Source organism: Montipora foliosa, chromosome 4 (assembly GCF_036669935.1).
Source record: "Montipora foliosa isolate CH-2021 chromosome 4, ASM3666993v2, whole genome shotgun sequence".
In the NCBI taxonomy this organism is placed as follows: Eukaryota; Metazoa; Cnidaria; class Anthozoa; order Scleractinia; family Acroporidae; genus Montipora; species Montipora foliosa.
The window spans coordinates 21,447,156-21,475,081 of record NC_090872.1 but is presented as its reverse complement, the minus strand read 5'-3'; the positions used below and the strand labels follow the sequence as shown (position 1 = coordinate 21,475,081).

At 39.2% G+C, this 27,926-nt stretch overlaps 1 protein-coding gene across 1 annotated transcript; it reads left to right on the top strand.

Annotated features, from left to right (window-relative positions):
* Nucleotides 1-2,184: 2,184 nt before the first annotated feature.
* Nucleotides 2,185-23,318, top strand: LOC138000258 (kinesin-2b-like). Its single transcript, XM_068846536.1, has 24 exons — nt 2,185-2,450; nt 2,523-2,574; nt 4,354-4,445; nt 4,621-4,668; nt 5,884-5,967; nt 6,663-6,725; nt 7,427-7,504; nt 8,346-8,425; nt 8,792-8,911; nt 9,387-9,484; nt 10,204-10,267; nt 11,238-11,337; nt 12,400-12,454; nt 12,694-12,776; nt 13,182-13,298; nt 14,202-14,306; nt 14,767-14,856; nt 15,388-15,484; nt 15,887-16,029; nt 16,976-17,035; nt 17,996-18,097; nt 19,547-19,648; nt 20,313-20,568; nt 22,751-23,318. The coding sequence occupies exons 1-24, from the start codon at nt 2,448-2,450 to the stop codon at nt 22,807-22,809; spliced, it is 2,151 nt and encodes a 716-aa protein (XP_068702637.1). The 5' UTR covers nt 2,185-2,447; the 3' UTR covers nt 22,810-23,318.
* The last annotated feature ends 4,608 nt before the right edge of the window (nt 23,319-27,926 follow it).

Genomic DNA, 27,926 nt, shown 5'->3' with positions numbered 1-27,926 from the left:
TCGTTTCAGTGATTAGGCCAAAGCACTCTCGTAGAATTTTAGCTTTCATTTTACGCTTCGGTTAACTACACTCTTTCACGAGATCGTGTGAAGAAGAATAAAGCACTCGTTTACTGATTAAGCCTAAGCGCTCGTTTCAGTGATAAGTCCTAAGCACTCTCGCGAAATTTTGCGGTTTGGTTCTCACAATATATTTAGAAGTTTACTTGGGGAGGGGTGGTATTTTCGACTGCGTGTCCGCGTATCCGCGTATCTGCGCATCCGCGCATCCACTTCACAATATACTAAGAAGTTTACTTGGGGAGGGGTGGTATTTTCCACTGCGTATCCGCGTATCCACTTCACAACATACTACTTAGAAGTTTACTTGGGGAGGGGTGGTACTTTCGACTGCGTATCCGCGTATCCAGCCTTTTCAGAGGTGCAGCTTCAAAATGACAGGGTATTCTGCAGTTACTCCAACTGTGCCTCTCATGCGAGCAGAAGATCGGCAGCCGGAGTCTAATGTTCACCATATATTTCTTGGGTGCGCATCGGCCCGTTTAAGAATAACCCTTATGTTTTGGAAGCCATCTTGAAGGGTAGGCAAACGTGTCCAAAATAACAGTGTTTCTATGAGAATCTGCGTTAAAATAACTTGAGAAAACCTTGAATGTAGAAAAATATGTGAATGGTAAACTTAAGCTGCTAACCAAAGGATTTTACCGACAAATTTGACTTTTACCGACATACCTAAATGAAGATGTAGATGTAGATGTACCTGCACTAGAATTTTTTCCCAGACGCATGTCTGACTGAGCGTAAATTTCAAGCAATTGTATGGAAAAATTTAACATTCCGCTGGGCAAATTCTAGTGCAGGTAGGATCCTTAAATTTTGTCAGTAAAATCCTTTGGTTAGCAACTGAAGTTTACCATTCACAAATTTTTCTACATTCAAGGTTTTCTCAAGTTATTTTAACGCAGTTCCTCATAGAAACTTTTGGACATGCTTGCCTACCCGTCAAGATGGTTTCCATAACCATGATAAGGCCTATGGATAAGCAAGTGCGGGGTGGATGCCTCTTGAATATTTTTACAAACTTCGTATTTTAATTATGGCTCACAAAACATTTTATAACTTGAGTTTAGATTAAATAAACTCCTTAGTTGTTAGGAGCTCTAAGCGCTATGATTTTAGGAAAAATTAAATATTTTAGTTATAAAGCCAAACACTGAGTTTGGTCATAGTTCTTTTGTATATATGGCAGCAATTGCCTGAAATTCTCTGTCTGATAGTGTAAGACATTTCTCTAACCCAACAGCTTTTTAAAATCAACTGAAGCAGTCCAAAAATAATATTAGGAATATCGAAAGGGTAGTTCTGTAATTTATAAATTATAGCAATTCAGATTTTTATTATTATTGATAAATGGTCATCTTTGTTTTACATTTATGTAATTATTTATGTTATTAATTTAATTTACAGTAGGTCCACATCAGATGTAAAGTTGCCTTTTTCCTATTTTCCTGCTTAACTAAATCAAGTTATGTTTATATGCTACTTATATCCATGACAAAAAAAGTAGATAATGAAGAAGAGAGATACTGGCAACAAGGTTGTAGATATCTTTGTAAGATGATTCAAGCTAAAAATAATTAAAATACAATAGTACAGTTTCTCTTGGGACCTTTCTTAGTCCCAAAAGAAAATAAAAACAATGCTTATGGAAGGGCTTTTACTTCGTGTAGAAGACACACATGACCTCAAACAATAGAACAAAAATCGTGAAACAATGCCTAATCAGAATTCGAAATCCCTAAAGACCCCTAATGCTTTTGTTACGTCATGTGTGTTTTCTACACGAAGTAAAAGCCTATGCAAGGAACAAACAAAGAATATTATGGTATTTTTGATACTGAAATGATATTTTTTTATGATCATGGTTATAATTCCGTGTCCAAGTACACAAAATGAAAAATCTCACTAAAATTCCGTGGACTCGTTGAGATCTTCCCCAAAATTCCTTATGCAATACACAACGTATTCAGCCAACACTATCCATTAACACTACATACTTTATATAGTCTCACATGATTAATTGTCATCCCCAGGCTTCTCACGTTTGTTATGTTGCTATGTTTTGGAAGTGACGTCACATATATCGAAGAGGGACTATGGCGGTTTGCGATATTTCTTAAATTCCCAGGGTGCATTCCGCATAGACCCCACGCCGAAGGTACGCCGAGGGCTTTTAAAATGTACGCCGAATAGGCCACAAGTCTACGCCATTGGTAGCACACTACGCCAAATATTGCCTTTATCACTCGCTTCAGTACGCCGACATTTTGTTGATCGCACGCCGGTACGCCGCAAAATTTTAAAACCCACGCCGAAGATCTTCGGCGTACCCTAAACTAAATGCACCCTGGTTAAATTCCTGTTCATATTCCACGAAAAATTGAAAAATGGTGAGTTTATAGTTTTTGTATTTTCTTTGATCCCCTCTTATTAACCTTTTAAACTCATACTTGTTCTTCCAGACGCCAGGAGGCTCAAATGTATTAGTTGCAGCTCGCTGTAGACCTTTCAATGGTAAGGTTGATTTTAATTAATTCGAAAATTCCTGTAGCTCTAAATTCGCTTTTGCTCTTTTTTTCTGACTTAAAAGCATACCCGTTTCTCTGGTATAGAATCAGGGTTGCTAAAACCAAATCAGACACTTAAACCTCTTCTATGTTTCCTCTTTAAATAATATAACTCCTATTAAGGTTCACTTTAGAGCTAAAAATATTAGCTTAATTAAGCTAAAATATTTGACTGTATAAATGATACGTAAATGAGCTCAAAATTGTACGATCTTTATCAGTCGTTTCTGCCAACATCGTTCTTTTTCAGCATTTGCTAATTGGTAACTTGCCTTTGATATTTTGATAAATATATATTCTCGACCAAAGTGAAGCTGAAGCAAGTGCTTATAAAAAAACAAACGAATTACATCTTTTCATTTTCTCAGTGCCTAAAATTTGATATTTTGAAAAAAATTAAAATCGTCAGTCAGTCAGACAGAGCACTGTATTATAGTATTATAATGAAGCTGATAGCGTGAATGTACGGGATATAATTATAAAACCTCTTGTCATAAAGATAAGAAATATCACTGAAAGAGTGATATTGTAGCCCCATGGAGCCAAAATTGGACACCAGTTGTTAACACAACAGTATTGTTACCACAGAAACAATGGAACAGCGATGGGTCAAGGGGTGTAATGTCAAGTCCCAGGAAGTGCAGCTTCCAGATAATAGTTTTTCTGAACTCATTGATATGGTGTTTTCAGTTATTCAGTATTGCCTAAAATTTAGGATTTAAAAATTAAATAATACTAATGAATTTAAAAATTTCAGTTGTAAGAAAAAAGAATATATATGGTTATATATAAAATATAAATAAATAATAATCTGATGATTAATCTTCTCAAAAGTAATTTACTTAAGTGAATCTACAATCCTCGTAGTTATGAATGCAATTTTAGCAAGTGCACAGAGAAGCTTGAAAAATTCAGGACTTCAACGGGGTTTGAACCCATGATCTAGGAATGACTCAACGAATGAAATGATATGTGAAATGAATCATATATTGAACTGCAAGACATGAAATCAATTGAAGCTACGATCCCCGCATTTATGAAGACAATTTTAGCTTGACTTGTTTTCAATCCACAATTCACTATATATATCATTTCATTCCTTGATTCTTTCACCACGGGAACATTAGAACCCACAAATGACCAGCTCCCAACGTCAGTGGCTTAAAGCTCACTTTATTAGAGCGTTGCACCAGTATCGCAAGGTCAAGGGTTCAGACCCCGTTGAAGTCCTGACTTTTTCAGGCTTCTTTACACACTGTTGCTAAAATTGCGTTCATAACTGGGAGGATTGTAGCGTCACTTCATTTCATATCCAGACTTTAATATATGATTCATTTCATATTTCATTTCATTCAGTAATTACTTAATTTACAATAGTCATAAAAGTTTCAAGAGATTCATCCAATACAACATCAGAGGGTAGCCAGTATTCCATTCTCTAAGTTAAAAAGTTCTGTGGAAATAAAAAGTACTTGAATACATCATTTATTTGTTCAACACATTCTTAAAAAATAAAGCGTTCCACAAGCTTGAGTTTCTCTGGCTGGTGTTATAATTTATAAAGTATACTTAAATAAATAATTGTTAACATGAATAACACCATTTTGTTATCTTATACATGCTAAATAAGTAGGGTTGCTTCATTATTTGCATCCTTTTCCTTTTCATAAATCGTTCCATTTTTTCCAATAAATATTGAACTGCTTTATTTTTACTCATCATACAGATAGCGAGAAGGCAAGAGCTGCCACAAGGGTGGTTAAAATGAGTGCTGAAAAAACAGTAATACATAATCCACACCCTGGAACAAATACCAAGGTAATACTATGAAATTAACTGAGTTTGAAATAAATTTAATGTTAATATAAGAACTACTATTTGTTGGGACAATGTTACGTAAGGTATTAAATGATGTTATGCATTAGTGCTCCTTTGTTTATTTCTTTATTTCTTGAATAAAGTGTATTTATTTAGTATTATTTTTTATTGATAGGAGCATGCATTTAGCCTTGATCACAGTTACTTTTGGGACACAAAAACTGTAAGTTTCTGAACATTATCATGTACATAAATTATGTACCTCTGGATGTCCAAGTTCTGAACCGTGTATTTGGACCTGAGCTCAGACTGAGCCCTTTCGTTCACGATAATTATTGGCCTGGGCCTGGTTGTTCAAACACTGATTAACGCTAATCCCAGCTATTAAAAATCAACCAAGGAGTTTATTTCTCTGTTCCCAAATGCTGTTCAAAGCTGATGTTTGGAAGAACTTTTATTTTACTTTAGGGGAAGTCAATCTTGAAAAACAAAAATACAGTGTAAGCAAAAGAAACTTTCCCCAAAAAGTTGACAACATGAAACAAAAGTTTTACGCTTATCCTGGATTAAGTTAACTCTTTGATGCCTAAACCAGCCAGACTTAGTATTTTACTCTGCCTAATGCCAGACGATTTTATTCGTCACTGGGGAACCCCCAGGAGTCAATGGGTTAACCCATTCACCCCTACACCGGCCATACTTAGTATTTTACTCTGTCTGACGCCAGGCGATTTTATTCGTCACTGGGGAACCCCCAGGGGTCAATGGATTAATTGGCTTTTGAACAACTAGGCCCTGGAATGTAAGTTGCTTGGGAACAGGCAAAAGGACAAGTGAAATATCAGAGTCTAAGGTCTAAGGATTCGAAGCTACGACCTCCAGAACACTAAAGCTTTTCCAATTAGCCACTGTCACAGCCCAGCATTTAGTCTTGAGGCCGGTGCCTACTAATTCAAAGGTATTTTTGCACGGTTTATGGATATGCAGGAAAAGTAGACTATCCTAACAAGACTACGTTATTTCAATTCAAAACGAAAATTGGGGGAACCACGCATTTTTCAAAGATAATTGATCAACAATATTTTGTAAAAAGCTTTAAAATACAAGGCGATTTATGGTTTTGTTTTCCAAATTGAAGCTTATTAATAATTATCTCTGAAAAATGCATGGTTATCCTCAACTTTCTTTTTGGATACTCTCTCTGCATAGTTTAAAACCTGTGCAAAAATATCATTGCTTTACAAAGTACCACAGATAGGAAACCTGAATATCTCGAGATGTACAGAATGTATGCACAAATAACGATAATAAGCACCGTCCTTAAGCCAGCCAGTTAAAAGTTTTTCTAAAAACTTTGTTTTAATAATTTGCTAATGATACCAGTAATAATAATAATAATAATAATAATTATTATTATTATTATTGTTTTTCAACACAGGAACAAATTTTTCATGATCTGGGTGCTCCACTACTAAAAAGAGCTCTGGAAGGCTTTAATGTCACTATGTATGCATATGGCCAGGTAAGGTTACATGTATTTCCCTAGCATTGCAGACCTTGTACTGTGTAATTTGCTTACATTAAGTCACTTGTACACTGTACGGAGTCTTTGATGTGGTCAAGATAAATTACTTGAACCTTGTTACCTGAGACTTCCGGGGGGCTTCCACTGGAGACCAGCAAGCAACTTCCATGCCTCAAGATTTCAGTTACCCAGCTATGAGTCGTAATGCTAAGCGTTCATGCACACTGATAAACTTTGGAAATAGAGAGAGAAGAGAGCTTGTCAAATTAATACAAGCCACATGTGATCACTGACTTGTAAGAATAGACTGTAACCCCGCCCATATGCAATGACAGAGGTAGGAGGCATCAATTTGGTTCATGACCAATACACCAGCTCTTCTCCACAGAGTGTAGTCAGCTCAGGGTCACCCATCCAACAGGACTTAACTTCAGCCTTTCAATGTCAGCATGATGCACCCCCCTTCGTTACTGGATTTGGTGGGGACCACTTTGATCCATTTGGGAGGCAGCAAGTCTGCAGCATCATTACAGTAACTGTTTATAGTTGATTTATTTAGTCTGATGTGTATTACGTGCACCACTGTCTCCCGCCAGTCTTTATCGGTAAACCTGCTGCTGGAAGTGGCCACCCTTGGCTCTGCATTTTCCTTTGGTTATAGTACTCATACCTTTGTGTGATTCTCCTATTAGACAGGCACTGGAAAAACACACACCATGATAGGCACTGAAGAAGAGCCTGGTATTATTCCCTTGGTAAGACTGAGTGGTAGTTTAACGAATAAAGTTAGACCGAGGAAAAATCTGTCATGTCTTGAACCCGGGATCTCTGGGTCTCAAGGCAAGCCTTCTAATCACTGGGCCACACTGCCTCCTCAAATACAGTGTGTCACATATTTTATTTTAGTTGGCAAGCTTTCAGCTACGTCTGAAACACCACTTATGCCCATAAGTTTACAGGTCATTTTTATTTACCATACTTGGTCACTGGTTTAAATAACTGATTTGTCACCCAGAACTAAAGGGAATTGCATCTTTGGTAGCCCCAAAATTCATAATTTTCTGGGATAGCATGCTAAGAGATGTCTCTGGTAATTCAGCTCTTAATTAGGCCTCATCACTGCTCATTGCACTGAAATGGTGGCTGGTCCCCTGTTTACAACTTCAGTGCCACCTATTAAAATTTGTGCTGAGGTACATTGTGTACTGGTACCATGGATCAGCAGTATATTTGGCAATGTTGGCCGCAGGCTGACATGTCAGCCAAGGTGTTGGTTGGCTAATGTTACCATAGCTAATTCAAGACACAGATTTCTGAAGGCTTTTTCATTTTTCATTTTATTCAAACATAATACCATGGTAAGATTTTTAGTGCAATAATTATTTCTTAAATCTAATCCCTGCTGCATCAAATGGTACAAGTGTTCTTTTTGACTTCTTGGCTGTTTTTATTACAGCTAAATCAAGGTCTGTTCAAGTTTGTAGATGAGGCCCCACCAAACAAGCAGTTTTTTGTCACTGTTTCATTCTATGAGGTAAGGAATCCCTACCAGTTATTGCACCTGTTGTTGACTGGCACTATATATCCTTGGGAAAAAATAAATCTTCAGTGAAATGCTATATCGCTGCACTAGTGTCCAGAAATACGTTGCCATGTAATTAGATGCAAGACAATCCAATTTTGATAGTCAATACGAAGTGTCCCTTTAAGTCTAAGCATTTCCTTCCGATTTCTAACAATAAGGTTAGGGTAAAGGTTAGCAGTATAATTTGTTAGGTCAGGGTAAATGCGGAAATTTATCCTTACTTGAGGGACACTTTTTGACATTAATTGTCTGTATTCCGAGACACAAGGGATGTTGAAGTTGGGGAAAGCAGCAAGAGGACACTTGGTGACACTTATGGACATCTGCATACATGTGTCTAATTCCTCGCATTTTTGTACGTATCTGTATCTGCATTCAGTGACTTGTTCCCCGACTGTAACAGAAACAGAAAGTTCCTTCACATTTCTTTCTGATATCGAAAAATGCCATCATTGACATGGCCTCAAATGTATTAAATGCAACTCTTGATGGCAGATGATGTGGTTCACACGCAACTTGATATTAAGGAGAGCAACATATAAACCTTAGACGGATAATTCATCCTGTACAACTCAACTTAAGTGACAAGGTGTAACAACTATCTATTCTTGTTAACTGTTCAGTTGACTCCAAATCACTTAACCCATTCACCACTCAAACATCCTAGGATACACCCACTGATGAGTAAAATCGTCTGGTGTTAGACAGAGTAAAATCTATTACTGGGTAAGTGTCACTCTCAGGGGTCAATGAGTTAATAAAATTAATGTTTCTTCTTTTTTATAAATAGATATTTCAAGAAATGATTCATGATTTGCTGAATCCTACTGGCCAAGATTTGCGAGTCCGTCAGCATCCACAACTAGGAATGTAAGGCCAGATTTAACATTAAAATGATTCAGGCGCTGATTTTCTCTGTAATCCCACAAATTTTGTTGAGGAATTACTGTTGCTTGTAAAATGTTGATCACATTGTACACCTCATGATTGAAGCTCTGACAGTGCAGAAAATTAATCCAAAATATATACGTAAGACTAGTGAAGTTATGTGAGGTTAATTGAAACATCGTTAATCCTAAGAGTGACTTCTGTGTTTTTCCTTGTGAATTGTTTTTACGTTAGAACTACGTTTTCAGCCCTACTGAAACAAACTTGTTTTCACTAAAAATGAGACGAAAATACTTTTGACAAAAGTTAACAATACATAATTGGGTGGCTCTTTTCTCTTTTCCACAGCTTTATTGAAGGTCTTGCTGAGCTTGTTGTTCAAGACAATGAAGACCTTGCTCGTCTCTTTGAGCAAGGAAATAGGATTCGCAAAATGGCATCAGTTGATAAGAACTCCGGTGGCTCAAGGTATTTTTTAATGAAGCTGGAACTGTGCAGTACATTGCCAGTACCCATACAAGGTTATGGCTTTAGAGTAACAGTGTCAGGCAACAGTCTAGGTTGTTGGCAACTACACTCTTTTTATTCCTCAATGGGAACCCGGACTGTCTTAGAATCATTCATAGCTGGTTTTCAAAACTTCAACTCAGAAGCAATTAGGGTTAAGTGAGCTAAACAGTTACTAAATCTTTTTCACTGTGCCTCAACATTGATGGGTGGAAATTGCTGAGAATATTAAGGAAATTTCAGGGCTTTGTAAAGAACCATGCTCTAAGGGATTTGTGGTTGTGGTTTTGAGATTTCCTGAATGCACAGTTAATATACCGGTACATCTAATCTCTAATCAAACCTTCGAAACAGTAGCTTGTGTTAGGCAGGACACTTCACAGATCTTTATTATCCTCAACTGGAACTGTTAGTTATTGATTCTGTCTTTGTGCAGGTCTGATTGTGTGTTTACAATTCACATTGAGCAGAAGAGTAATGGAGGATCATCTGAAAATGGAATCAGATCCAAAATAATATTGATTGATATGGCAGGTGGGACACTGTAGATAAATTGAATACTGGAGCTTCAAAGAAGTGGTTACAATGTACTTCCAATGGTGTCAAAAATGTGTTTCTTTACCAAAAAGCTATGAAGTGGAAGATGTCCCTCTTGTACATTGCTGGAACTCAGTCTGGTCCAAGTCAGAGAATTTACTTGTTGCTCTGGGCGATCACTGGCCTTGCTTGCCACACCCACTCGCTCTCATCCTACAATTACACCTGCCCTTTCTCATTGGCAGCATTTTCCAATCATAACACCACCATATTTTTATGTACTCAGTTTTTTTCTTAGCCAGCCTTAGGTTGGGATCAACCAAGGTTGAAATGGTTGTGGTCTCCCAATAGAACACTTTTCCAACTGTTTTCAGTTGAAACGTGGTAACTCCTGGGAACAGTCATTACCAGACTTATCTGTGTTGACAAGTTGAGGGGGAACGACATAGCAGAGCTGACATGTGGCCCACTTTAAAATGCCTGAGTGTGTAAACAACAGCGGCCGCTGCCAACGCTTTCTCAACCGTTTCGACCTAGTTTAATTGATCCCGTTTGAAAAAGTTGATAAATCAAAATGTAACAAGAACTTGCACCAACATCTTTTCTCCATTTTCTAGATATATGGGAAGTTTTTGGTCTCTCACTTGCCATTTCATTTAGCCTTTCATTTGCCATTTCACAATGTTGTAACGTGAAATATTATTGCTCTTGTTTAGGGTCTGAAAGAATGGAAGGCATAGATCTTAACATTCAAAGTGAGGGAGGTCATATAAACAAGGGGTATGTATTACATCAGTCCAAGGTAAATCTTTTGTATCGTGATCATCATTGCTGCCATTGTATGTAACTAATAATAATAATAATAATAATAATAATAATAATAATAATAATAATAATAATAATAATAATAATAATAATAATAATAACTTTGATATTTACCCACTAAGCTCCATACACCCAAAAGTGGTTTTCAGGGCTCCAGGTCCCACATCCAATTGAATTGGAATCCGACCAAATTGGAATGTAGAGATGTTGTACTGACTAAGTACTGTTTAAAAAGAAATTCATTTGAATGTTTGCACATTAGTTCCTAAGATGCATTTCAGCTAGGATAGTTTATAATAAATGAAGTCCTCTCTACGAGATAACAGAATTAATAATGAACAAAATACAACAGGTTAAGATTTTTAGTTCATTGCAGTTATGAATGTTATTTTTGCGGTTAATGAAAGGAAAGCCTTTAAAATTCTTGAACAATATTTTAACCCATGACTTCTGTGGTAATTATTCATCAAAGTTATGACCAGTCAGCAGGTACTATTCGAGTCACATGTAATCCTTGGTAAAACCCCAATACAAATCAACTGGATTGAAGAATTATTAAACAGTAGAATTAACTTTTAATGCAAACTCATGCTCAGTTTATTAGTATTCTTGAACCTTTGATACAGATCTCTACTGTATTCTGAGTTTGGTGTTTTATTTTGCAAGTGCGATAAAATATTCATGTCCAATCTGTATGGGTGTTTACAATGGCTATTCAAATACAGATCTCCTCCTTGTGTTTTATCTACTACTTAAGTGGCATTTTGTTTATCGCTAGTCACTTCACTATGCCAATTTACACTACAGTAACTATAAACGAAAATGGCGAGCAGATTGCAACCCATTGTAAATCCCATACTGATCTCCTTGACTTGTGAGTACATGTATGATATGATAGATTAACAAAGTATTCTGTGATTGTTAGGATGAGTGCCCTTAATGCTGTGGTGAGTGCATTGGCAGATCCCAAGAGGAAGGAAGGTCACATTCCTTACAGAAACTCTAAACTAACAAGGATTTTACAGGTAAGAAGAAATGTTTAAATCAGCCTTTGTTGCTTTTTAATAACAACTGCAGTCGCAAAACATGATAGTAGCAATTTTATTCATATTAATTTTAATTCAATGAAAGGGAAGGATACCAGAGTTTATCCCTATCGAGGGTATCTAGCCGCAGCCAGAATGATGTAATTGACTGAGAGTCGATTTTGTTTTGGGAGGAATATTTAACCATTGAGAGGACCAATAGAAAAGCCCTCTGAGTCAGATTGAGATCGACTGAAACTCAGCCCACGTGTGACCTGAGGCCAGGGTTGAACCCGGGTCACAGAGGTGGGAGGCGCGGTCGATAACCACTAAACCACCCTGATTCCCTAAGCGTAGCGAAACAAATTTTGCTAACCTGTCCTAGCTTTACTTAGCAAAGTGATGTGGTCCAGTGGTTAAAGCATTTCATTTACGTGAGGTTGTGCCAAGTCATAGTTAGTTCAGGGAACGCTACTAACTATGGCCAAGTTCAAATACTTCTTTTAACCCATTGACACCTCAAATGCCCTGAAATGCCCCCAGCGGATGAGTAAAATCATCTGGTGTTAGACAGTAAAATCTGTCAAGTCTCACTCCTGTGCAGGGGTCAGTGGTCAACTCTATCTCTCTTTGTAAATAGCCATTCCATTTACTCCAGAAAGACGTGTTTTTAATTATGTTTTGTTTTGAATTCATGTGAATAATAATTTTCATGTTTTTAAAGTGGAGTACTTGTTTATAACCAGTTTGATTGATCTAGAGTGGTTGAGTGGTTACAGCGCATGTCTTGAGAGCAGGTGATTCTTAATTGCCTTGTTCCCAGTAGTCCTTCACTGGGTCAACTTCTCAGCTACACTTGTAAATAGCCAACTGGTTTGGTTCAAGTCACTTGGGATTCTTTTGAAAACATTGTTCTGTTCTGTTCTGTTCTGTTCTATCATTAATATTCATTTCATTGGTTCCGAAAAGCCTGTATGAGGAGTGGTCAATAATTTATTGCATGATTTTTAATTTTCATGGTGAAGAAAAAATTTAACGTTTCCCACATCTTTATTGTTGTAGGATTCTCTTGGTGGCAGTGCATACACTGCAATGATCACAACAGTGTCACCTGCAGGTAAAAGGTTTTTTGTTTCCCCTTTGGTAGAATGTAGACTGTCTTGCAGTAGGAACTAGTTCAATGTGGCTAAATGCAATCTTCAACCATTTGACACTGGCTGTGGGGCACCCCGTGACTTTTTGTCAGAGTTTGTTCCTCATAGTTGCATTTGCTTGCTCTCTTGCCTACATGCATAATGCCATGATTTTGGCCGATCCTCACAATCTCACAAGCAATCTTTGCTGTCTCTTAAACAGACTCTGATTATGAAGAGACTCTTGCTGCCATGCAATGTGGGAACAGGACAAAACTGATTGACAATGCTGTCAAGAAAAATGAGGTATCGCTAAAAATTGCTGCATATTACTTTTGTTTAATTAAGTACTACACTCAAAAAAGTATTATTATCTGATCGTGACGAGATGAGTCAAGCTACAGGATACCCTTTTCTTAGGCCGATTTCAATTTCAAAGTTTAGTAACATGCGTGGTTAGAAAGCTCCTAATCTAATGGTGGCACTAGAGTTCCACTAAAATGGTCTAATTACAAACGTGAAAATTAATGATAAAAATGGTTCAAAGGAAAAGAAAAACTAACAACAACTGGAACTCCAGGACACTATCCCAAATAATAGATGTATGTTAATTTGTCCCTCTGGAGATACATCCACCATCTCCAATTAAGGTTATTACAGTACTTGTACATGATTACTTATAATTTGATGGGAAATCTTGGAAAAACACAGATGGAGAATACAAAGATAATCCAAGATTTGAGAGATGAAATTTCACGATTGCGGGAAAAGTTAGCGACCAGTGGAAGGGCAGGCAGAGCAAACAAGGATGATGTCATGCAAATGGAAGTATGTAATAAAGAATTATTAATAAAGAACATTTCATTTTTAGACAAGAGATAACTTTCAGTGATTTAAATTATATTTCTCTTCAAATGACTATTTGGCTTCATTGAGGGCAAGCTTTCAAAGGGGCACTGTCATGGCGTTATACTGTTTTTCAGCCACAACTACGGTTCTTCAACTGAATACTTGGTGCTGCAATCCACACAACATTTTTGATAACCAAAGGAAGAGATATCAAATGAATAATAATAATTATTATTATTGAAAAAATTGGCCAAATTTCAATTCATTTTGGTTCTTTCCATCCTTTGTTGCTGGAGAAAAAAAAAAAAAAAAAACAGAAGAAGACCTTTTTCAGTCTTCAGACTTAGGTCACACTGCTAATTTAGTGAGCATTTGAATGGTAAGACCTTCATGTCTTCTCTAGCCTTCCGTGAATTTTCAATGTTTGGGCCGCGCAAAAAAAAAAGGGGCGAGACCCCTTTTTATGTCTCGCCCCTCTTTCCGCATGGCCAGAACATTGAAAATCTTGCATTTCTTCTCCACGGAAACGCTTGCTACGCAGGCTAGGTGGTCTCGGATAATACCCATCCCATTTATAAGACTTGCTTACAAGCTCAGTTTACTCACAACGTCTGGTTTTTTTTTTTTTTCCTGCTTCTGTAGTTTTCACGTCAGGTTGTATGCATTAAGCGAATGAACTTGAAAGATTAGCTGGTGGATTTTAAACTAAGAAAATAGCTAGCCGAAGCAGTTTTTTTTTCCTGAAGGTGAACAAATTCAGTCTGACAAAGAAGAAGCTTTTTTTTTGACAGTCTTTTTTTAATCAAATGTCTCATAAACCTGTTGTTCGGTGTGAGAAGCACTAGCTTTTGACCTGTGGAAACTGATTTGTTTTCTATCCAGGAGCTGATAAAAGATCTTCAGACAGCTAAGAGGCAAACTTGGGAAGAAAGGGAAAGATTATCAGAGCATTATGATGAGGAGCGGAGGATAACCTTAGCAAATAAGGTAGCATGCCACATGATCCGTTTCGGGAGAGAGTCTATATCTTAACTTGTTGTTGACTCCACGTAACTATTCAGGGACACCCAACGAGAATATATGTTCAAAACCACTTAAACATAGCATTTTAAACGTATTTTAGTATTGAAACGGTAGATGTAGGCATATTTTAATCCCCTAAAAATTTTTCATCTATTCGGATTCGCTAGCAGAAAGTCTAGTGATCCAAAAATTATAGGGATCAAAACTTATCTTTTGAAAATTTCAGCTAGAAAAAAGGATCCCGAAAATTCTAGGTGATCACTTTTAAATCAGTTTAAAATGGTCAAATATACCATGTTTTAGATGTTCGAAAATCCTAGGACAGGCAGGCAGGCAGGCAGGCAAGCAAGGAATTTTACAACAAATGTTCCGAAAATTCTAGATCTCAAATTGGGTGCCCCTGACTATTGTACTATTCTTTCAGGGAATCTTAGACTGGGTTATGGATAGTACGAAGAGAGACAATAAAGAAGTGCAGGAAAAGTTGATGACCCTTCAAAAGGAGAAAGACCAGGTGAGACCTGCTTAGAAGTGACTCGTTTTCCTGTTCATAAGGTCGATGAAGCACTGAGTATTGTTACCATGGGCATTGCACACCGGTGGCTCAGTTGGTTGAGCATCGGGCTGCCATGCGGGAGGTCGTGAGTTCGACTCCGGCCGGATCAACACTCAGGGTCTTAAAATAACTGAGGAGAAAGTGCTGCCTTTGTAATGACATCTGCAAATGCAAGATTGATCGAAGATTGGCGGATGTACATACTTGAACAATAAATGCGCTTATTGGGTGGGGCGCGAAAACGCTTCACCTTTCCCCCTGTTTCACCTGGTGTAGGCCACATCACGAGCAATTCTTACAAATATGGCAGTTGTGAGAGCAATGATCCTCTGACGTGCAGGCCCAAAGGTTGCTCCAATACGCTGCAAAAGAAAAAAAGAAAGAAATTAGTAGACATGAGAATCAATTTCACAAGAAATAAAGAGAAGTGAACGAGACGAGCCACAAAACGTGTTATGCGCACACTGACTCGCTGTTATTTCTGTATAGTTGACTGCCGAGTTCAAAGAAAAGCGAAGACTTGTTGATGAGCTGAAAGACGACTTGCAGTCAAAGATTGCCGATTACTCCCAGATGGCAGAATCCGGTAATATTATATATTTGGTTTGCGGTTAAAACTATCTGCGGATAAACGCCCCAAAACCCTAAGAAACATGGGCGTGCATTCACCATGCACGCTAACGGAAACCACTGAAGCTGAAAGCAGCTTTTCCTTCCGCTAGTTTTGTAACACACCCTTTTTTGTATCAATTATTTTATTTCACAGAATTATTCAATTTTCTTTGACTTTATTATGATCATTTTTGGTTACCTTCGAGCCTTGCATGTTCTTCTCTGTTTTCTTAAAAATCGTGTAATTCGTGTTATTCATCTTTTCAGCTCTTTTGTTTTCCTCTTTTTCATCATTCGAAAGTTCAACAGTATGAGCAGGTAATTCTAACTTTTCAATAAAAAGCTGTGGACTCAATTGATATCTGATGTTTTTAAGGCAAGAACAGCGAAGAAGAAAACAAGGCGAGGGTGTCGGCCATTCATGACTTGAAGGAAAAACTCAAGAGCGAGAATGAAGAATTGAAGAAGATTAAACACAACCTCAAAGATATACAAGAAAAACAGAAAGCCGAAAAAGAGGTGAAGTTGTTGAAGATTCACGCGTATTTTAAAACTCACACATCCTTAAAACTTCTGCGTACGAAAATATTTCATGTGCACGAAAATAGAGGCGAAAACATAGCAAACATACAAATCCACATAATCGAATTACACAAACTCGATTATGGATAATACAAATGACAAATACAAATGAGTTTCTACCAGTTGATTGACAACTATTGAGAAATGAAGGGAAATGGAGCTGAAGTTTCAAGTGGAAGCCCTTCGTCAGACATTCTCCTGCCATTCACAACTGTCAACTCAATCGATACAACTGAATCATCGTTTTTCACTCACTTTTCGACGCAACTCCATCGTTTTTTTTAAAAAAAAAACCTGTAACGTTCGAGAAATTCAAGTCTGCGCTGCATCTGCGCGGCAGACAATTTTTGATTCCAATCCCCTCACTTGATACGACCAGGATCCCATGACAAGGAGCGAACAACAGCCCTATGTAATCCTGTCACCATTTTTTCACAGACCGATTTATTTTTAGATTGAATTTCCCGCGATTGAGACTCCCCTGGAGCCCGATGACCAATCACAAGAAACGAACTTAACGACATAGCGTCACCGAACCGGAACTGCTTTTTTTTGCGGAAAAGGTAGTCTGAAAATAGATCGGTCCGTAAAAATGCCGTGACAAAGCCTTAATATGGGAGTTGTTCGCTCCTAGGCGTTGGTTCCTGATGCGACTGAATTTCCGTGTTTCACTCACTTTGCGTCGAACCACCATCGTCTCCTTAATTGAAAACAATTGTTTCGTACGAAAAATTCTTGTCTGCGCTGCACACGATTCTTCATTACTTCCCACGTTCACCGTAACGCGATATACGCAGGCTTAACCATGCCCCTATACGCAAATAATTATAACTAAAGTGTGGCTTTGACGCAGCATGATAGTGGTATGTTATTTTCAATTTAGGAAGCGAAGTCTCAAACCTCATTTTTAAAAGGAAATGCCGAACTACGTTACAGGATTGAGGTATGAGTTTGTATCAATGACGATATTGTTAGTGTTTTGATAGTCGATGGTCTGTCCTGATATCATCATCGTAGATACCAAAGGCTGTTCTCGTAGTCCATCTCTAGTTACTAGGGAGCTTGCACATGCGACGTTTTTGACGGACGGCAACCGGAAGTGAGCTGTTTTCCTTTTTGACTGGTCTTGACACTATCTCATTCATATTGCGAATCTTTCCTCTAATGGAGTCAATTAGTTTAAATTTCTGGGAGAGACTACTGTCTGGTATGCGAAATGTTCACTTCCGGTTTCCGTCCGTGGCTCGAAAACGTCTTGTGCTCGTAAGCTCCTTATTTTAATCTCATTATGCCTGACGGCCAAAGAGTAAAAATACCTGCACTAAATCATTTTTCATGAAACTTGTACTTTTTGCGTTCGTTTTACGAGAATACATTCGACATTTACAGTTCTTTAAGGTCGCAGGAACAAGGGTAGACCACAACACCGGAACTCCGTGCTCCGCTGTGTGGGTTCTTTAACGTCCCACAGTGTTTCATTAAAGAACATTGATTTAACAACAGAGACTGCGTTTCACAGTACCGAGAAGACCTGAAGGCTAACCATTTTCAGCTGTCAAAGCGATGGCAGCAATTTTTCCTCAGTCCCTGTAAGTGTAGGGCTGGCGCTGGAATCGAGCCCATGTCCAGCATTCAGGAGACTGATGCTTCGTTCGGTTTGACCATCAAGGCGGTCGCCTTCCTTAGTGATCTTCTTCTTCCTGCGCTATCGGTCGTTTTCGTGTTTTTTATAGCTTCGCAGGAGACACGCGCGGGTATGGGAACGGAACAGACAGTAACGCAAGCTATTCCAATCGGTAGCGTCACGCGGTGAATTACTGAATATGGCTGTGGATGTCCCCACATATACAGCTTCTTTATTCGTTTGCTCTTCCAATTTTGTGCATTGGTTTTACATTTTTAGAGTGAACGACGCGAAAAACACGAGAAAGAAAATGCCGCAACATTGGCGGATGAGGTGGATCGGGTGAAGATGGAGGTTGAGCAGGAAAAAGCTGAGCTTCAGGTAATTTTTCTATTTTGAAGAGGAAACCGAAAACCGAAAACTGCACAATACAGCACGGGATGCGCAATGTTAGCCTGCGTAGCTGGTGGTATTAGGGAGCTTAAGCACGCGCGTTTTTGAGACGCGGACGGGAACCGGAAGTGAGCTATTTTCTCTTTTAACTTGTCATCACACAATCACAATTACATTGTCAAGTATCTTAAAGGGACATTGTCACGGACGCGCATGCGCCAGCTTTTCGAATCCCAACTTGAAAAGTTCAGCCTGACTTTTTCAAGTTTGAAGTGCTAAATTCAAAATGGCGTCCACGAGTGGTGGCAGCCATGGAGGTAAACGAAGAAACTCTGGGCGAAAACGACTCTTTGATTCCCCTAAAAGAGCAAGAAAGGAATGGTCGAAATGCTGGAAACGCATATATATCGAATATATTCGAATATGTAGAATATCTATTGCGCATGTCACTCCGTGACAGTGTCCCTTTAAAAACACGCGTGCCTCTTTCGCCAATAATAGGGAGTTTAAAGGGACACTGTCATGAGTTGCGCATGCGCTAGCGTCTTGTGAAAACTTGCAAAGTGTTAGGTTAACTTTTTTAAGTTGAATCGACAAATTCAAAATGGCGTCCACTGGGGAGAGCTATGGTGGACTAAGGAGAAACTCCGGGAGAAAAAGGAAGGCTTTAACGGATCGCAAAGAATACCTGAAGGAGTGGAATAACACGTACAAGCGTATTTATCAGAAGAAGAGAATTTTTCACGCCTGGCTGCAAGCTAAATTCGATGCTGGCCACGAAGCGTGCAGCGACAGTAATTTCGCTTTGTACTGCAAGCACTTTCGCATTTACAAAAGTTTAGTGATCCGGAAAGTTCTTCCTGACAGGTAAATATTAAATTCTGAGCACTATGTTTGACATAGAATTCATTAACTGCGAACGTGACTCACGCGTGAATCCATAATGGTGCTAGAATTTTCCGTGAGCGCGAGAGCGAACAAACTCGAGCATGCGCAGCTCATGACAGTGCCCCTTTAAGCATGCAACGTTTTTGAGCCGCGGACGGCAATTGTAAGTGAGCTGTTTTCCTTTTTAACTTGTCTGTTCACTACCACCTTTATATTGTTAAGTATCTTTCTGCCATTAGAGATGATTACGTTAAAAATCTAGGAGACTCTTCTGTCCTGTTATGCGAAACGTTCATTTCCGGTTGCCGTCCATGGCTCAAAAACGACGGGCGCTTAAAACTTCCTTAATAATGCTAACTACGCAGGCTAGCGCAATGTTAGCTAAATGAACTGAAATGAGACCTCTGCTAATCGAGCACTCAGTCAAGCAGAAGCGGACACGAAAATGATTCACCGATAGACAGGAAAGCCTCAACAGCACTGTGTTATGTGAGAGTGTGCTCTCGTTTTTCAATGTTTGTTTGCTAACAGAGTGGCATTATTTTACAGTTAAAAGCTGCCGAGGGAGCACAGTACAGCACTGAGCAGGCCATTAAGCTGGAAATGGAGCTGGTCGAGTTGAAAGCTGAACGCACTGTCATGTCACTGCGGGTAAAAATATAGTGCTTGCAATTTCCCTTTTGTACTTCCAGAGGTGATAGGAGTTACCTCTGGTACTTCTGAACGTAGCCTGTAAGCAGGCCCTTGGCCGTTAAAATGGCGCGCGCTTGAAATATAGGGGCTTGGTTACTACTGAACCAAGTCCCTGTATTTCGACCTCGCGCCATTTTCAACGGAAGAGCCTGCTTGCACTCTATTGTGAACGGGGAGATGGGAACGAATCAAGCTGTAGACAAGGCTATAGGATTTGTAGACCAAATGAATTCTACACCAGGCCTCAAGTAGTCTGCAAGTAGTTTTGAAGTCTTGAGCAAAACCGGTTTTGACAATAACACGCTTTTTAAAAAGCTCTTGCCTGTAGCCTCGAATGTTAAGGCAGCGTTTTAAAGCCCCTGGTCAACATTGGGAGTGGGGGAGGGGTGTGTAAGTTAGGACGTGACCTCACAGGGGTCGTTTGTCGAAGAATGCATCCCTTATTGTTATTTATTTTTCAGTCAAATTGATCCGGTCTTCATCAACGTTATATCAAACCGGCAATTTTGCATGAGTTGTTGCAGTTATCCCTATACTTGAAGTGAAACAATGAGTCGTTTGCGACTTCATCGCTTTGTTATCTTCCTGTTATAATGGGATCATTTGATTATCTTTTTTATAGATTCAATCAGTAACGGAGGAGAAAAAGCGTTTAAAGGCAGATTTGGAAGAAGCTTACAAAAGACACAAGGAAGAATTGGAAATTCAACAGTTGCAGCACTTCCAGACGTTCCGTAACTATCGAGAAGTGTTCGAAGAGCAAAAATCAGCCATTGAACAGCGCTACCGAACGCTTTTGGAAGAAGCGATACAAGACGCCGTATTTCTCTCCACAAGAAATCAGGAACTTATGCACGAAAATCAAGCCTTGAAACAAGGTAACTGGGGAATAAGGGGTCACGATAGCCTTTGCAGCAAGGGAATAGAGCGTTTCCAAAGACGTAAGAACGACCATGTGTCTCTTCACGATAATACGACGGCTACGCTGACATCTAAAATAATCCTTTGAAAGTGCAAGTCTATTTATATGCGAACAGGCTCTTTTGTTTTGCTTTAAAAATGGCCGGTGATTATGTGAGTGTAAACACTTTTTCGTCAAATATGTTGCCGCTGTCTTGAGTTCTGGAAGTAGAGAAAGTTCAAAGGGGGAAAATGCCTACTAAGTTCACTGGGTGAAATACGAGAGGAGTCTGTATCGGTGAACGATGGTGACATCATAACTGGTACTGACTGGTTCTTTCAAACTGGAGGTCTGTGGCGCAGACCTTGAATCAGTGAGTTTTGATCAAATTTCGGCAACTGGAAGTGGACATATACGATTCCAGGATGCAAGGTTTTACCAAAATTTTCAAACAAATCGTCCCTATGAGATGATATGATAGTTTCCTGCCAACGGCCAAAAAGACAACTAAAGAAAAATCAGATTCCAAGGCAGGAATCGAATCTACGACCTCCGTTTACACAGGGTGGACGCTCTACGCAACGAGTTGCAAGAACTACAACCTCGTTCCCAGGATCTCTCTTCTCTGTCTTCAAAGCTGCCTCCCAAAGGAGGCCGAGGAGAGAGACCCTGGTAACGAGGTTGCAAGAACTATAGGAATCAACACTCATCAATACAAATGTGTGGTAGAGTCAAGACATGATGAAAAGGTGAACGCCTCCCTTTAGGTTGCCTTCCGTTGCGGCACAAAACTGAGCTCTTGTACTTAAGTTTCCGTCTCTCCAATTTTTTCGAAGGTAAACGCCTTGTTGGCCGAATCTCGAATATAAAACGTTAATTGAACAAAAAATTAATCCTGTAGCGTGAAGGGGAGACCTGTTATACGAACGCTCACTAAATTTGGGTGTCATTGCTTCAAACGCAACAACACTGTTAGTAATGTAAATTGCAGGGACAAAGGCATCCTTTCATCTATACTGTTCTCTTCCTTCGGGCTTTCCCCTCAGTTTAAAATTTAACGCTTAAATGGGTTTTAAGGTGGAACTCAATAGACGAGTTCACCCTCTTGAGTGCATCATGGGTAATTAGGGCAAGATGGAGAGAAATTCAAAGGTTTGAGTGGAAGTTTAAAACGATGAAAAGTATTCATGATATGCAATTTGTTTGGGTTTTTTTTTTCCAAAACAGAAGATGTGCGCTCAAAGGTGCGGCATAAGAAAGTTGGAGAGAATGGCTATTGTAGAAATTATGTTATTAAACAGAGTTTCTGCCATACATTTCCTGTAATTCCAAAGGCACAAAATTACAGAGAATGCATGGAGGCAAAAAAGCAATATTTAGAAATTACAAAGAATAGATACCAAGTCCAGTTCATCTCAGTTGTGAACTTGGACTTATTTGTTTGGTTTGCGAAGGCGAAAGTCTATTAATTATATCTCTTAAATAGTACACGCGTGTGATTGGCTAAATTAGCGGGCCGTATTGTACAGTACGGCCCGTTGTACAGCCCGCAAAATTTAAAATTTCGATAGAACATTATCTAGCAAGTTTTTCATGTCGTTTCTGTTACATAAACATGTAACAATGTTTGAATCTTGCAAGCAACTATTTCAAACAGCCAAGAAGGTTGAGTTTTTCGGATTTTGACACGGCAATCTTTGTAGCAGTTGAACCTTCCGCTTGATTTCGACTAGTTTCCTTGCCCGCGCGCCGGATTAACCTCAGAGATATAATAAATATCTTACTAACCTCGTTTTCTCGGTCCGTACTGTAAGTTACGGATCCCTCGTTTTTTCCCGTTGTTTTATGGAGAAAACTCGGTCCGTAACTTACAGTATGGACCACGAAATCGGTTAGTAAGAGGTATGTCATGTTCGTTTTATTTTGCTTTAAAGTTCCATACAAACCTTTGAATTTCCCGCCATGTTGCCTTGATTACCCATGATGCACTCAAGAGCGTGAACTTGTTTATTGATTTTACAATATACGCGGTCCTTTCCGGGTTGTTTCCAACACGGCTACTCTCCTTTTTTCGTCCATGCATTTAATTGCGGACTTGGTAAACGTCGTTTGAAGAAAGACGTGTATTTTCTTGTTTTATTTTATTTTTATTTCTTCAGAAATTGCCGAGTTGAAAGACCAAGTCTCACTTGGAGGACCAAGAGATGAACTTTCCTAATATTCAATTGATTTTATAAACGCGTGTTGTTATTTATTTGCGTAGACTGCACTTACTGTTTTATTTATAGCGTTTTTTTCTGGAAAATGTAAAAAAACTTTGAAGCACTTTCTTGACCATGATAGAAAGTAGATTGATAACGAAGGTCATTACTTTTGGAAGAAGAAACGATACCCTAATCTCTGGAATCCGTGGGCAGTATGACCCTTCAGAAATGGCAATCTCGCGTGGAAGATTGTCAGCCTGTGTAGCTTTGCGGAACGGGGACTGGCGTGGTTGCGGCACGAAAAATCCCTCGCCTCGTGGCTTTTGCTACTTGCATGGCTCACACGCGCAGGTAAATCCCGCCAGCTACAGAGGCCAGAAAGATTGTCCGACGATCTTTCCTCCGTGAAGGTTCCACCCCCGCGTCGGCCGGTCATTCTCCCAAGTGGTGTCGAAAACTGAACCATTTATTCCATAATGTATTTTGTAGCAAGACTTTGTTAATAAAGTATTTTTAGAATGTATTTTGTTAGTTCAGCATTATCTTTCCATGGTTTGTATCTCTCGATTCATACCTATACTGATCGCATGATAGAGAGGTTTTCGAAAGTAATTAGCAAATTGCTTTGGTTTTGCATTACTTAACTCAGTGATTGGTTCAAAGTTCTCGCGCCACCTTTTCAACCTTTTCAGAACTGAAACCAAAACCAATCGTGGCTCGCGCGTGCACATTTTCCCGCGCTTTGTGTCGGCTACGTGTAATTGCTTCGATTTTTGATTGGTTTACTGGATTGCCTCCGTCCTTTTTGATTGGCCAAAGTAATTACTTTGGTTTTGGTTTTACGACACTCGATTGAAACTCGCTCTGAATAGCACGCAAGTAATTAGGTGCAATGTGATTTCAATAAGCGTCACGAAGTGTCACCTTGCTCGGAATGAGTGGTAAATAGCGTCAATGGTTGGTGGAGTGTTCTCGATGAATGAATGAATGACTTATTTAAATGTCAAACTAAAATAGCTGTAGAGGAACCACTAAATGGGGATACTATAAATTAATGTAAACAATTATTAAAACAACTAAAATTGATAAAACTCTTTAAATAGACAGGATATGAAATTGATGAGATTATTTACAAGTGCACGATTGTTAAGAGTAAAGGTGTGTAAAGTGTAAAGGTGTGGCTTAAAACTATTAACAATTGCAGATAAGCTTAATAAATACTAACGCATCTGTACTACATAAAGTGCAATTTGAGGAATGATCATGAGCTAAATACAGATAATGTAGGAAGGTCCATAACATATTTGGGAAATAGATTCCATAACTTGGGCCAATGCGTCTAACAGAATGCTTTCCATGTGTAGGAAAAAAACTTTATTTAAGTGTCCAGTCGTTCTAGCGCTGGAGCACTAATTGGGGACATTGTAAACCGAAATGAACAAATTAAATCAAATCAAATGTTGGTTTTTGAGGAGAGAGGAAAACCGGAGTACCCGGAGAAAACCTTTCGGAGCAGAGTAGAGTAGAGAACCAAAAAACTTAAGTCACACATGACGCCGAGGTCTGGGAATTGAACCCTGGCCATAATTGTGGGAGGCGACTGCTCTCACCACTGCGCCATCCCTGCAGCCCCGTAGTAAATCTGGATATGGCGAATTCCTTGTTTTTCAGTGAATATTTGTTGTCTGTCCTTTGTACTTAAGAACAGCCATATCCTGTAACCATCTGTCAGGCAGGGTGCACAGGTTAGCCATACTCAATAATTCACCATAACCAAGAGGAAATAACTTGATGATCTATCGTAGTAAGTAGCGCTGAGTGCTCCGGCTTTCTTGTACACGTTCTAATTTTCTACTGTCGTTAGAACGACAGAAGTGCCAAACAAGGTGTGAATAAGTTAAATAGGGAAGAATAGTAGCTTTAAATCGTTATAGCTTATTACCCGTGGGTATAAGCCTCGCATCAGGCTAAACGCTGACTGCTTTTGTTATTGATTATACTTACGTGCTCATCAAAACAAAGGTGCCTATCCATTGATAATTATATAATTCTAAACAGTCAGTAGAAGTTACAACTTTATTCTCGATAGCTATAAGTTGAGATTAGAGTTGTCTGGTTTGCTACCAAGAATAAGGACTCTACACTTATCAAGGTTTCCTTTAAAGGGGCAGTGTCATGGGTTGTTAGTAAAATCTGAAAAGCAAAGGAGACCTGTTTACCGATGGCAAACGAAAATTAATGGGCAAATTTTCTTTAAAACTCCTATTTTAGCTCGCAGAAACCATTCTTAAGTGTTTTTGCTTACAGTAGCCAAGTTCAAATGAATGCCAACATGAAAACGTCGGACCGACGTTTTCAAGTTCTCCACTTGCATCTTAGATGAACTCCGTAATAACTTAGTGTGGTTCATTTTTCTTTTAAACTTCAATCAATTTAATCTGACTGCGGCCGGATCCAGAGGCAATTTAAGAATAAAAAAGTCACTGAATATTGATCTAGTAAATTTAAAGAAGTTGGAAGTATACCACAACTCCGAAGCATTTATAGCACTTTGTGTTACATTAGTATTATCAATCATTATCTCTCGTGAAAATCGACTCTCAGTTGATAAGATCCGGGCGGATACCCACGAAAGGGATAACCTCTGGTATCTTTTCCTTTCATTGTATTAAAATGAATAAAGTTTCGTTTCTTTCTTTCCAAAGCTTACGTTAATATCATAAGAAAGATCGTTGGGGTAAATGTTCCACAGGAGTTACCCAAATGTGGATCCCTGATAGCATCCCCTTCCCCTCACACCATTGTTTCGGAGTAACAAATTCCCACAAGAACTGGTGTGTTTTCCATTGACGCAAACTCTCGTTTGGCTTCAAGTTTTGCGGAGCAAAACCATTATCCAGGGTCTCGAAAACCCCACATCCAGTTGGCGTCTGACGCAAAAAATGGCCCAAAAAACGGCTGCGAAGGTGACTAACTGTATGGAAACCATTGGTCAAAACTAAAACACGTTTGTCTCCCTTTTACAGAAAAGAGAAAAGTGAACCTCTCGCTTATGTGGACAATCTAAGCATTTGTATCTCAGCGACATGCAACAAAGTCTATGGAGGTATATCTATGACAAAATCAATGATCAGTATTTGAAACAAAATCGTCCAAATCATGAATGCATCAATCCAAAGCTGAACGGCAACAAGCCGATTCTGCAAATGGCCATCACGGAAAGAGGTATAACGCAAATAGGCATAACGCAAGTAGGAATGACGCAACGAGGCATAACGCAAATGGCCATAGCGAAAAAAGGATAACGCAATGAGGCATAACGCAGAGCCATAACGCACATGCATAACTTAAACGGAAGAAAAAGTTCTATAGCGATTATATATTCTTTCCCTTGAACAATCAATTGACGTTATTTTTAGAGCTGAGATCATTTACGAAGTACACAACTAGTCTCCATTCTTCAAAGAGCCTTTGCGTTATGGCTATTTTACGTTATGCCTTCTGCGTAATGCCTTTTTGCGTTATGCCTCTTTGCGTTATTCCTCTTTACGTTATGCCTTTTTGCGCTATGGCTGTTTGCTTTATGGCTTTTTGCGTTATGCCTCTTTCCGTAATGGTGATTTACAGAATCGGCTTGTTGCCATTCGGCTTTGGATTGATGCATTCATGATTTGGACGATTTTATTTCAAATACTGATCATTGAATTTTGTCATAGATATACCTACATAAAATTCAGGTGGCTATTACGGGATTCGAATCTATGACCTCTGCGGTGCCGGTGCAATGTTCTATCATCGGACTTCCGAAGCCGCTGCCAATTGAGTGCTTTGCACCGCCATAGCAGAAGTCATGGGATTGAATTCCATGGCAGCCACCTGAATTTTTTCCGGGAGGCGCGGTGGCCTCATGATTAGTGGGCTCGACTCCGGGTTCGGGTCCTGGCCGGGGACATTGTGTTGTGTTCTTGGGCAAGACAGTGCCTCAGTGCCACAGTGCCTCTCTCCACCCAAGTGTATAAATGGGTACCGGCGAATTTAATGGTGGGGGTAACCCTGCGATGTACTGGCATCCAATCCAGGAGGGGGGGGGGGGAGTAGAAGTACTCCTAGTCGTTTCATGCCACTGAAACCGGAGATAAGCGCCGGCTTGATGGGCCTTCTAGGCTCGTAGCAGACTTTACCTACCTACCTACTTTATAAGGTTCAGATAGGGGTGAGGATCACATCTCTCTTTCATCTTTCGACCCACACTTCAAATATACATTCATTTCAGAAATTGATTTATTCACCAACGACTTTGTCAATTGATGGCCGGTGTACCTGGCAGTTTAGTTGAGAACTTGCCAAAGTAGGAAAGGAATGACGTTTAGAAGTCCCCTTGGCCTCTTTCCTTTTCTCAACTCGCTTTAATTCTTGACAATTCGCACAGCAATGCTTTCGGACAGCAGAGATAAAGCAGAAACAAGGTTAGGTTGCCTGGTCGTTCTCCAATAGCGCTCACTGAGAGGCAGGAATTTGCCACATTTTATGTGACGAATCGTCTACAGGAGCAATTTTTCGTTATTTGCCAAATTTTATTTGCCAAAGGCGGAGCGGGATGGAATCACTTCAAATCCAGGGTATGTCTACGCGAAACGTCATTTAAATTTGATAATACAATGAACGCGTCCTCTAGATTTCCTGGTGGTGTTCAGATCGGTTATCTAGAATGCTACTCTAGATCTACTTCAAGCGAAAAGAAACATGTTTCAGAATGTTGGGAGCTCAGTCCATGCTATGCATGTGTTGTTCAAACCACCAGCACAAGCGTGGACCCTGGGTTTTTTTTGCCGTTCACAACTGGTCTCGAAACAATATCGTGATGAGGAAAAAACAAAGACGTTGTACGGGCGGCAAATGCACTTGCTTATCTGTATCTCTTAATGCGCCTAAAGCCTTTCTAAAAATGAGCAAACTACACTGAAAGCAAAGTGTTCCCGCATCATGAAACCAATCCCTTGATAGCGTGTTCTTACATCACTTTATTTTTTTTTCAAAAGTAGCTTCCTCTACTCGTGTGTGGTGGTGCTAACTCAATGTTGAAGATGGAGGCTCCTAAAGAACGTCCACTTAGTGTTTTTCTTACTTCTCT